The sequence below is a fragment of the Daktulosphaira vitifoliae genome, unplaced genomic scaffold (assembly GCF_025091365.1).
Source record: "Daktulosphaira vitifoliae isolate Bord-2020 unplaced genomic scaffold, ASM2509136v1 Scaffold_3, whole genome shotgun sequence".
In the NCBI taxonomy this organism is placed as follows: domain Eukaryota; kingdom Metazoa; phylum Arthropoda; class Insecta; order Hemiptera; family Phylloxeridae; genus Daktulosphaira; species Daktulosphaira vitifoliae.
Window position 1 is genome coordinate 19049566 of NW_026099574.1, and position 12929 is coordinate 19062494.

The 12929-nt window shown below is 26.2% G+C and overlaps 2 protein-coding genes across 2 annotated transcripts; one reads left to right on the plus strand and one right to left on the minus strand.

Annotated features, from left to right (window-relative positions):
- Positions 1 to 7685: 7685 nt before the first annotated feature.
- On the plus strand, positions 7686 to 10967 carry LOC126901441 (uncharacterized). Its single transcript, XM_050677878.1, has 3 exons — positions 7686 to 8288; positions 9531 to 9842; positions 10457 to 10967. The coding sequence occupies exons 1-2, from the start codon at positions 7796 to 7798 to the stop codon at positions 9836 to 9838; spliced, it is 801 nt and encodes a 266-aa protein (XP_050533835.1). The 5' UTR covers positions 7686 to 7795; the 3' UTR covers positions 9839 to 9842; positions 10457 to 10967.
- A 164-nt stretch (positions 10968 to 11131) lies between these two features.
- On the minus strand, positions 11132 to 12523 carry LOC126901443 (uncharacterized). Its single transcript, XM_050677880.1, has 2 exons — positions 12151 to 12523; positions 11132 to 11889 (listed from the first exon to the last, which is right to left on the minus strand). The coding sequence occupies exons 1-2, from the start codon at positions 12371 to 12373 to the stop codon at positions 11357 to 11359; spliced, it is 756 nt and encodes a 251-aa protein (XP_050533837.1). The 5' UTR covers positions 12374 to 12523; the 3' UTR covers positions 11132 to 11356.
- Positions 12524 to 12929: the final 406 nt, after the last annotated feature.

The following is a 12929-nucleotide window of genomic DNA, read 5'->3' on the forward strand; positions in this document are numbered from 1 at the left end:
AAAAGTGAAAAACTCCTTTCACTTGATTCTATTGTACAGTTACATGCAAATTATAATAAATAATGGAATCAATACTTTTGAATTTTATTACGTCGTTAATAACATAGTATTCAGTTATAGAAATCATAAATATCTACATGAGCAATAATTTGAAACGGATGAGTAAGTTCGAAGGCAATTAATAAACACAATAGATTGATGATTTACATGTAGGTTGATCAAATGCAAATTATGCTAATTTATTGAATGAATTGAAATCTTATAAATGTTCAATTAAGTAGTGACATTAAATACTTTTTTCGCTTAAATATATTATTTCTAACCTCTTAAGTCATATTTCAATCTGAAACAACTTGAATTACTTCAAATAGGAGATTTAATGGAAGTGTAATTTTTAAAAATATACATTTATATGTAGTTATTTTTGTGGATGAATCAAGTGGACGAAAATTGTTCAAATCACGGGTATAAATTAAAAACTTTTATAATCTATAATTTTAAGGATTTTACAAAACACGTGAAATGTGAGAAAACTCCAATAAAAGATAACTTGATAAAAACCTTATTAACCTTTTAAAAAAATTTATATGCTTATAACTGTTTATATTTTGTACTGAACGAGTGTGTCGTTGTCAGAAAATGATGAGATAGTAAACGTTTGAGATATTATATTGTCTGTAAAAAATCATTTCATTTGAATTTTAGAACGTGAAATAGATTATTATGTATTGAAAAAAAATGATTTTCGAATTATAAATGTGCACATGATAATACATTAGTATCGTAGGCGGATGACAGTTAACATATTGTCATGATCTGTCGTGAAATTAAATTTCTTCTTTAAAAACACAGATCTGTATTTGGGATGTAATAGCTTAGGTATTTTCTACGAGTAGAACACTCGCAGTGTGGAGGTGGTGGGAACTAGAAATGACACGAAACTGCGGAGAAAAATAAGTAAAAAGTAGCACAAAACGCTTTGGATCGTCTTTTGAAGATAATTTAAGATAGTATTATTAAAAATATGTATTCGACTAATCTGCACAATTGACGGCCTCGGGACTATTAAAGAAAAGCTACTTTCAATAGATGCTGCAGGCACACGACTAACGTGACCAAAATGAAAATATATTTATTATTTTATATTAAGCATTGAAGTAAATGTAATCAATATCCTACTAATGTAAAATTGATAAAAAAATATATAATTATAGCTTTCCAAACCGGATGCATAAGCTGTGACTTTTAATACTGCAATATTCAAGATGTTTACAAAAACATTATAATCAGATGACCAGTTAAGGATACTATAACATACAATTTTTTCCAGTACCATGTGCATCATTAATATAAAATCAAATAAATTATTTTAAAATTAGACGAACTTCAGAAAATTATTCACATTTTCTAAAAAGAAATGTTGGAATAAATGAATAATTAAATTTTATTATCGTATAATCATAAATTTGCAATAGAATAAGTTGTGAAAATTTTCTGTATGCAAAATAGTAAATCTAAATATAAAAAATTAACGAAATTTATTTGAAAAATGGTCATATTGGTTAAAATTCCTTACAAATATTTGTTTACAAACCGCGTTACCTATTTTTCTATTTATATATTAATTTTTTGTTAATATGTTGGTTAAATATGTACCTTATAGTAATCATAATCATCAAAATTCAATTATGTTGCAAATTTAAATGAAGAATAATTCTAAAAATGTTATATTTTAATAAAAAATTATGTGACTAAGTTGTTTTAAAAAAAATATAATACAAATATAATTATTATTTTACTGTGTAAATATTCCTGTTTTAAAATACATCTTTTGAGGAATCGCCGACAAAACAGAAAGTCGGGTTATAGCGTTTTGACTACTTTCTAGTTTAAGTAAACTGAAACTCTTTTAGAATTAAACATCGTGATGCATTATCGTTGGGATTTTATATACTGTAACCCTTACAAATAGAATAATTGTTTTAATTAATTTTTAAAAAAATGTAAGATACTTATTTTCTGTTTAACTTAACAATTAATTTCTTGACAAATTTAATACATAACTATATACGTGCTCCAGTAAAATAATTTCATTTATTCAAAAGTGATTTTTGTGCCCATCTTATGAATTTAAAACAAATCAAATGGATAAAATTAGAATAGTAATTATGATCATTTTTTTTTATATAAATCATAACATCTATACAAAAATTGAATAATATGAATTATCTTTATTATATAAAGTCAGTTATGACAATAAATTAAATTCACGCAAAATACAGAAGGTTGGTCATGTTTTACCCAATATTTGATATGTTTATTTTACGTGAAGTTAATTTATAACTACAACAATTCAAATCTATCTCTCATTCAAATGTGTTCCAGTTTCTCCTACTTAATAAATAAAAAGAAATCAATTATCCTGTTTATTTTAAATAATCATTTTTAATACTATTTGGTTAATACGATTTGATAATTTTATACATATTAAGCAATTAAAATTATTTTTTCTCAATAAAATTTCGCAACGGGAATTTTACAGTGATACTCATGTAGAAAATAAAAGTGTTCTTTATTTGTATTTATGTGTGAAAGTCACGTGAAATGTGTCATGGGATCTTTATTTAATTGTATACGTTTTTCTCTTAAATAAATTGTAATCTATCATCAAATACGTAGGGTAAACAATAGTATTTTAAAACATAAGTATTTACACTTCCGGTTATTTACCAGATGAATGTTTAACGTTGCTCAGAAATTCACTTGTGAACTAGTCTAGAAGGTCGTCTAAAGACTTTAATACGACTATTTACATTTTTAATGAAAGTATAAACATCAAACCAAACAGCAGTAAACTATATTCAATTATGTACTAAAATGTATTTTGATATTATACTTTTCATATTCTAACTAATTTGTGTTAGTATATACAAAAGTAAAAAATATCGAAATTTTTTACTGTTGAATTAACTATGTTATTTAATGTCATAGTTGAAAATAATAGTCGTATATGTAAGATTTTAGTGACTTATTATGCTAGGTAATATTTTTATTTAACTAAATTGTTATACCATTTTTCACTTTTTACCATATATGATAATTGCTTAAAACCCTTTGCTATTAGAATTATAATATTATTAACTATTTCAATAAATTTTTTAAAGGTTGTATTTTTTTTAATTCAAACTTAACTCTTATTTCAATAGTTAGTATAAATGATAGTTTTCTAATAGTGTATGTTGTTTGTTATATTTTACGCATAATTTCATTCTGAATCACACGTTCTCAGGTATTCAGTACGGTTATTTTACTCCTATTTTCATGAACTTTAAAACAGTTATCAAGCCAGTGACTAAAAATTCTAACTATTCTCTTTAAACCTGGAAAAATGATTAGTTGTACCGACTATACCTCAATAATATGGTTGGAAGACTAATAGCATCTTCATATACTAATTTATAAGGTTTTTAATTAAAATCGCGAGTTTTGATAATTATTTTAATAACATACGATTCGAGTGAAATTGTTGGTAAGCATTTTAGCTACTAACTAAATGATTTTATGTATGTCGATTTAAATAGAACGCACTAGCTTAAGAATATAATACGAGTAGCTAAAAATGTATTCAATGGGCCACCTCTAATATTATATGATCTATAGTACCTGTTAATGTTAATATAGAAAGATATATAATATAGAAAGATCAGATATGCCACGGATTCTAATTTTATTTGGACTGTTAGCTTAACCCAATTTGTTTAAAGGAACATTAACTTTAATGTATATATGATACTTATGTACAAAAGATCAAGTGGTTCAAGTGGTATTGATCGAGTTAGCTGTCATTGTCATTTTCTGTTTAAATAAGAGTACCTCTCAGACAAAAGAACGTCATTAGCCGGAAATCGATGCACAAACATCCGATATTGACTATGAAACGAATACGTATGCAAATTATTAACCCAATACAGACACGGTAGGTAAAATGATTATAAAGTCGTGTGTAGGCATTAGAATTGTGATATATACCGCCAAATGTGTGCCAATTGCAAACGAATAGAAATAAACTACATGCAGGTCTCTCACGATGCACAAGCTGAAAGGAACACTGCAGAGATACTGTTCTTGTTTTCTTTTACAGCTTATCTATATTGTATAGTTTTCGGAATCCGCAATCATAAATTTTAACGTTCAGTGTAGAGCCTTCGGCATCACTGTCGTTTTTATATGATAGCGTGAGTCCAGTATTCAAAATTTAATAAAAATATATATTTTAACATTTCTAACAATATACGCAGTTAGGAATTTAATATAAAAACAAAACTTTCACTTAGATGTAGGCCTCCTTCGTGTTTTGACCAATTAATTCACTGTTTTCTTTCATTTACCTCAAGTCACTACACTACTATAGATGACATGTTTTTATTAAATATTTTCTCATAATATCATAAATATAATGTCAGTACAGAACAGAGCTCGATGTTTGTACTATCTCAAGGTAGCCATCTCACTTTCCTCTTCTATAATAAACAAATGTTGAATTTTGACTTTTCATTGCATTAAAATATTAAACTAAAGTTATATTCCCTTGGACTTAGGATTAGATGAATTGTAATGATATATAAAATTTTTAGAGTATAATTACTTTTGTGAAAAATATAATCATATTATAAAATAGTTTAAGACACAATAAACTAAAATAATACTTAATGAAATAGTTATTTATGTGTTAGTTATAGACTGGAAAAAATATTGAAAAATATTGTTAACTTTCATTTATGTTAAATATTTTAACTAAACTATGAACAATTATTTAATTTCATAATAACTAATTTTAGATTAAAATAATTGCTATAATTGTTATTTAAAGTAAGCTATTTTATTTATTTTGATTATAACATCATAGTGTCACATGCTTCTTTGTGTCTTTGTAATGTATTTAAAATGATTACAAAGTGATTGATTAACTATGCCATTAAGATTCGTACAATCAAACATTTCATCGCTTTTGTGGGACATATTTTTTTTTTATTATTAAAAATTATGAATTATAGTGAACTCAACGATTTTGGTTTACGCACCGCAAAAATTGTTTACAACCATTTTAACTTTAAACTATAAATACTATTATTTATGACTTCTTAATTTTGCAGATAATTTAATAGATTTTATTTTATTTTCTTAATTAATGACTCTGGTTTTAGTCTGTAAATTATATTATTATTGACGTTAATCACTAAAATGTATGAATTTATTCATTATGTCTTTAATGTCTTAAAATTATATACAATAAATTAGTATGGTCGGCATAGAGTATTACATATACATATATATAATACTAAACAAGACTATTTGAATTGCATTTCATTATAGGCAGTGTGTAGAGCATTAATATTATTCTATATGAATAACAATTTGTCAAACACATGTTAGAATAATAGTGAATGTTTTGATTATTCGCTTCATTACTTCTTCAAACATATTTTATGAGATCGTGCTCATGATTTATAGTTGCTACCGCTAGCTTATTATTATTTAAGTACACATCATGTACATTAAGTATAAGCGTTGTAATATTTATTTACTTGTTGAAAAGTGGTATTACTCATGACGTAGCTATTTATTTGATAACTTATTTCTACGCCTAATGAGTATGTATGTTTTTAATTTATTGTATTCCGAGTTTAGAGTCATACTGTAATAAAAGAAAACCCTAAATAATTATTATAATTAAAAAAAATATATGTTGTTAATAATTACTTAAAATTTTTCTAAACTAAAAATATGTATTTTTTTATCCTTTAAATAAAACTAAAAACAGACTATATTTTCAACTACCAACTATGTTTATAATTGGTACATTAAGTGTTGAAAGTGAACATAGAGCTTACCAAATACGAACAAAAGTTTTATCAAGCATTCATTTTACATGAATGCTATTGAATGTATTGAATAAAACTATTTTAAATACTTTGAGGATAATTTCTAAAATTTAAATAGTGGATGATATATTTTATGAAGTTATAAATCAACTAAAAAAAATTACCATTATGATTATTATATAAAAATCACTTTTCCAGTTTTCAGTATTTTTATATAATAACACACTATGAAAAGACGAAGAGAGTAAAAGCCTTAAGAATTCAGACTTTTTCATTAAAACATGTTTACAAGTTTAAGTTTAAATGAGGCATATAATATAGGGACCCTATTTAAATTTTGGATATCGGGTTTCACAATATTATTATCCAACCTTGTTTATAGGTAAAAACAAAAACGGTTAGATATTTATCAATTTATATTGATAAAACTAGAATCGCATTATATTTAAGGATAGTACATAGGCGGCTAAAAATTTAACTCTTTCCAAAAATTTAACAACATTATATGCATTGTTATATAGACGTTATTTTTTGGAGGAAAAAAATTAACATTAGACCCCCTCACAAAAATTGATCATCCTATGACGCATATGGGTTTGTAAATATTTTGATAAATGCGATTTTATTCAAAAAACCATTTACTAGTTTAAAAACATATTTATCATAAGTTATGTTTATTTGTCGACTAAAATGTATGATAAGATATTTAAAAATAAATTATGATTAAAAGTACAGATTATCTTTGCTTTAAATTTGTATTAAATTAATTTAAATTCCCATGTATTTTATTTTGAAAATATGAGAGAAAAGTGAAATTTTTTTTTTTTTAATATGTATTTAATTTCAATTTTTGTGAGAAGAAAAAAATAACAATGGGTTATACCATGTAAAGTAATTTGTACATATATAGTTCAGTAAATAATGAGTTGAAAATTATTTTCGTAACTAAAGGCGCTGAAAATTGTGAACTTTTTCAATGTACAGCGATGAGAACTTACCAACTACTATGATATATTTTTATTTTACTTCAAGATAATCAAATGAAAACTGCTAATTATTAATATAATAATTTTCATACTATTTAAATACTAACCAATTATCAATGTAAAATGTAAACATAAAAATACTGTAGCAAGATTGTTACTGTTAATAAATAAAATAAGCACATTAAGTTCAGATATTTACATACTTTTAAATGATAATGTATCGTAATGATTCAATTTTGAATGTATACAAAATTGTATAAAACCGTATATAACATGTTTAATACTAAGAACTTTATAAAGAAATAGCTAAAGCCTATTCTTAAGCTTTTAAACATTAATATTCTAAAGGTTGTAGATTTTAAAAAAAATTGATAGGTTAAATTTGATGTCGAAATGAATTACTCGACAAGGTGTCGATGACCGTTTTAATTGCATATTCTATAGAAGTACAAACTAGATCCCTTAAGTGGTCTGCTATATAGATCAACTTGTTCACCCAGATGTCTTAAGTATAACATTAATGTATTGGAATGCCATTTTCTAGTGAGTAATTACATCCATCAACCGGATACATTTCCCGTAGTGTTGTAACAAGGTCACGCACGTCGTGGACAGTTCTACTGCCCAACTCAAAAATTCGGATTATTATTACTATTATTATTTCTGTATATGCTAGAATATATATATATAGTTTACATATATTCTATATGGTGAGAACAAAGACAGCCCAAAAGAAAGGGAATTGGGGGAGATGCGAACTCAGGTGAAGTGAAAGACCGGTTTGTCGCGAAATAGCATATAAGTGAGCTCGGTTTCCTCGATAAGTTCATTTTATCGGTAACTCGACGAAAAACACGCACAGTGAAGTTCTTCGATCGTTCGTTTACTTCTCGCAATTTTAATTTTAATAAAATAAAATCATTAAAAATGAATAAATTCACAGTGTTTGCTCTAGTGATGTGTGTGGCTAAATTATCGTGCGGTTCGCCGGTAGCTAACGATAGCAACGACGTGTTAAAGCCATTTGTAATCCGTGAAGGTGAGCTCATTCAAAAGCTTAACAATAAATGTGCCGCAAAGGATGTATCAGGATGTGTTATGCTGAAATTGGTAACTTACATGAATAAACTCATGAAGAAAAACAGTGTTGAATATGGTGAAACCATCGAAATCGCCAAAAAAGACAACGCTCAAGTTGAAGAAGAACAAACCGTTGAAATTGTACAATTAGACTCTGGTCGTAGTTTATCAGACGAATCGGTTTTTAGTGAAATTATGGCTGATAAACTTACGAGATTCGTTAAGTCTAGGTCTCTAAAAGTTAAAATAATGCCTGAAGCCGATTTCGTTGTCTCAACAGCTGACCAAGACAGTACCCTCAACTTTGGTTTATCCATAAAAACTGGCGAAACAGAAACCGGTAAGTGACTTACTCATATTTAAAGCTACATATCCTAATAAAAAAATAATAGTTTACTTTGATTTAAAATAAATTTGTGCAACTATTAAAGTTAACAAACAACTATGATTTTTTCTTAAAACGTTTAATGAAAAGCAATAAATTACACAAAGTTATTTTTGAAAATTTATGCCTAACATTTTAGTCTTAGAAATACAAATTTTAAATCTTTATTAATGATAATATAAGCGTAATTAAATTGTAAGATAAATCAAAAACAAAATTTAATTTGTTCTTGTAAAGTTTGCATTAAAAAAAAAAAAATACTCAATTTTTTTAAAAAGTTTTGTAAGCTTTTCACAGTTACTCATTTTGGAAACTAGGTTACAAAATGAAATTTATATTAATTGAACTACTTTAACTATTAAATAGCTTTTTTGTAAATTTTGGATAAAAGTGATTAAAGTAGTTCAAATTAGATTTGAATGCTCATATACTCGCATACAATAGTGTGAAGGCATTCTCATAATAACAAATACCACAATTCCAAATTCTAGTTTATATGTGAAGGTAACAGATGTCCATCGCATTCATGTCAGTTCTCTCCTGTCAATTATTATCATTTCACACATACACATCACAGTTTTAGGTATATAAGACTTGTAACAATATAACTAGGTTATTGTCACGATGTACTCTCCATCAATGCATTCCAAACTGTTACGTTTGAAATTCAATCGATAACAATAGAAAAACTATTGTTGAGCACACACCGAAGGAGTAGTGATTTTATAATTAATATTAGTGATTTGAAACTCCACAGAAATTGTATCAATGTAAAATAATGTTACGAAAATGTCGTCTATTTTCTTAGTAATATTTTTTTTCCATTTTTTTAATTTATCTTATTTTTAGCAGCCAATTCAATTTTTATTAAATTATATAGTAAAAAAGTTATATGGTAAAAAATGTGTAAACTTTTTTTTTCTGGATCATTTAAAAACAGCTAAATTTTTTTCAGTGTATTATGATATATATTATTATTTTATTGTAATATTATATTACATTGTTTTTATTTTTATTATTTTAAAATATTGAAGCAATTTTGACGCAGAAAATTATTTTATTCCTATAGTAAATAGTTCATATGTAAATAGGTCAATGCACTTCATCTTAAGTGATCTGAGAACAACTACTAATTTTATGTTAAATTATTGATATTCAAGATACATTAATAACAAATGACCTTTTCTCTGTTTATAGGTCGTGGTAAAAATAAGAACATGGGACAAATGATGGGTCTTATCATGATGAAATTGGGTATGTTGAAGATTTTCGCATTCAAAGCCCTTGCTCTCCTCGTCGGTAAAGCTTTATTAGTCAGTAAACTTGCCTTCTTGTTGGCTACTCTTCTTGGCCTGAAAAAATTGTTCAGTCAACAAAAACACGTTACCTATGAAGTTGTTGCTCACCCTCATCACGAATCTCACGGTGACTCATACAGCTCTGGATGGGGACGTTCATCATTAGAAACTGCCCATAATCTCGCATACGGTGGACAAGCTCAATAAACAAGTAAGTTTATAGTTTTAATTTATTGTAATATAAGGCATTTAAATACCATTATACCTTAGAAATTGTATCCATTATTTTCAAAGTAATGTATTTTAAAATATTCATTTTATAATTTGAAAAGTAAATATATTTTTTAACTTTTAAGAATTTAATATAGAAAAATTATTACACTGAACAATTAATACTAGTGCCAATAAAAATTCTTAGAGATAAAATTTTTATTATGCTTGATAAAAATGCATATTTATACTACTAACATAATTTTCATTCATTATTCCGAATAATGTACCCGATAACCCGATAACGTTTACTATTAAGCTTAAAAAACTTATCACATTTATTTAAATTATCTAAAGTTTGTTAGAAAATAAATTAATATAAAATTCGTATATTACTAAAAAGTGCTATTTAATAACTGTGTGATATTAATAATAACAATTATAATTTTACATTAATAACATTAACTACATAGAGAACTATAAAATTATGGTACCAAAAGGTAAATTAGTGATAACTAACGCAAATTAAAGATCAAATAGCTCTGCGTTCCAGAACATTATTTTTTACAGTTAATAGAGCTCATTAAAAGCAATTATGTTTTTTTTTGTTTTCAGGTAACATTGCACAAAATATCATATGATCAATTCAAGTCCTACTACAATGTGCCTCGATGCCAAGTCAGCATGCACACGTGCATCCGGTGTCCAGCACTCTGTTAATTTATTATCGCCACGTTATTTATTTATTTTGAATAGTTAAGATAATTTAATTAAGTAGTACTTTATTTTGACTTTGAAATAAAGTAGACAAATAGTTTATGCTTTCTCTCGTTATCTTATACTTATATTAAACTAATATGTTTGCGTAAGTTGAGATTAAGTATTAACTAAATTTTTGTAAAGCTTCACATACTTTACAAAGTACATGGCTCGTGAAATACAAATTATTTTATAAATTTATTTTTAATGTTTAAGAAGAAAACAAAAATCATTAAATAGAAAAAAAATTTAATGTTAAGTATCTACTATGTGGATTGAAATTAAAATACTGTGTCACACATTTTATGATACTATAAATGTTTTGTTGAAATTATTAAAATAAAATAAAATTCTGTATTTTTATAGATATGAATGCATTTTTAAATTGTAAAGCCTTAATAATAATAATTTATTATTACTTTTATATAGCTGAGTACCTAAGCTTAAACTGATATTGAATTTTATTAAAAATTTTTTGACTACTGATAAAGTTTCAATATGTTAAAGAATAACTCTTTTTTTTTTTTTTTTTGTAGGAAATTTTATTTTTAACTTTGAATATTATCAAAATAAATACATAAATATGTTTGAATAACATATTAACAGCCTCAAATCTTAGTTATATAAAATAAATAAATAAATTACAAGATCTTATTTATGATATAGTTTTAAGATCATTATGTTTAATAATTGCTCTTACCTTTTTTATAAATAAGAGTTTTAACAAATTAATACCTTTTAAGTAATTTGTTTATATCATTTGCGTCTGCGACCAATATTTTTTTTGTCTTGCTGATTACGATTGATACCTGGTCTATATGTTACTGGGCTTATATGAGAGTAATGTCCTTGCAAGTCTCCGCCACCACCACTGCTACTGGCCCCATAGTCACTCATTCCAGATGGCATAAATTGTTGTGGAGGACCATATTGATCTGATAGTTGAGGAGGACCATACTGATCTGCTGGCTGTGGAGCTTGTTGCTCTTGATGGGGCTCATAAGATGGTTCTTGAACTGGATGATGCATCATATGCATTGGGGGCTCATCATGTGAAGGTGGTGATGCTATCCATTTAATGGTACTTTTTTGGGGTTTAGTTTGTTTCATTTCCATCATCTTACACAAAAGTAAGTAAGCTGCTATAATGACAACCAATTTCTTGGCAAGAAACGAATGGATGATGAACAATTTTATTATAGCACCAGCTTTCATCATCATCATACTCATAGCTGCTGTTGCACCCATCATCATCATCATTTTTCCAGGTTTAGGTTTTTTCTTTCTTCCTATTAAATTACATTTTATGTATAGGTTTTACGTAAAATATTATCATCCAGTCACGTATTAAGAAAATTTTCCTCGGAGGGGCCATGAATTTTTATTTTATTTTATAACTAATATTATTAATGTTGAAATTGTTTTGCTAAATACCCTTCTAAAAACACTTATTTTCAATAAAAGAAATATGAATTTCAAAAAGGACCCTTTGAACCCCATGTATGTTTATATATATTCCTATAAACGAGTATTTAATTTCTTATTCTTACCTTCAAATGTAGCAGTTTCATTTTCTGGATTCCCATAACTATTTATAAGATTAGATAAATCATACGAATCAATAATTTTGTAAATATCTGCTAAACTTGGTCCTTCAGCTGAAGTCAGGGCTGTGTTTGATTCTGTTGTCTGTACTGTTGAAGACCAGGAAAAACAAGAACCACAACAAAAGACCAAAAATGTAAGATAAATAATGACTGAAAAACTACTCATGATTGTGGACTGATGTACCTAACCAACAACTAACAATGTGTTGTTTGAAGAATACCTGTTGGTGTCGATTGCTTATATCTACGTTCCGGCTTATGATTGTTCACCTACAAATGCCTTTGACCGTGTTAAAATTACCTCTTATGTGCAATATGCTATACTCTTCCTAGTTCCTATCGAATATGGAAACCATCAATTATAGTACTTTAAAAATTCAAAATTTAGCACTTCATGTGATTTAATTAAATATTTATAAGCAATTATCAAACAATAAAAGTTTTCGTTTCAATGGTATAACAAATTGTTATTTTTAAAAAAGGTCAGATTCTTCATTTAAAATTGTATTGGCCTAATCGTAAAGTGGTGTGCTAAAATTAAATTAAGGATACAATATTTTTCTATAGATGTTATTTTCTTGTTTATGCATTTTTATTGAATAGAAATCCAATAATCAGCGTGATTTAAATCTATTTCACAATACTTATAATTTTTGATCAAATTATTATTTCGTTATAATATTTTTGAAAACAATTATTGTCTTATTAAATAATGTTAAAAT

Coding starts and splice junctions, on each gene's coding strand:
- LOC126901441 (XM_050677878.1), top strand. CDS start 7,796: ATGAATAAATTCACAGTGTTTGCTCTAGTGATGTGTGTGGCTAAATTA. Junction 8,289..9,530: donor AACTGGCGAAACAGAAACCG/GTAAGTGACTTA, acceptor CTCTGTTTATAG/GTCGTGGTAAAAATAAGAAC.
- LOC126901443 (XM_050677880.1), bottom strand. CDS start 12,373: ATGAGTAGTTTTTCAGTCATTATTTATCTTACATTTTTGGTCTTTTGT. Junction 11,890..12,150: donor TGAAACTGCTACATTTGAAG/GTAAGAATAAGA, acceptor GTAATTTAATAG/GAAGAAAGAAAAAACCTAAA.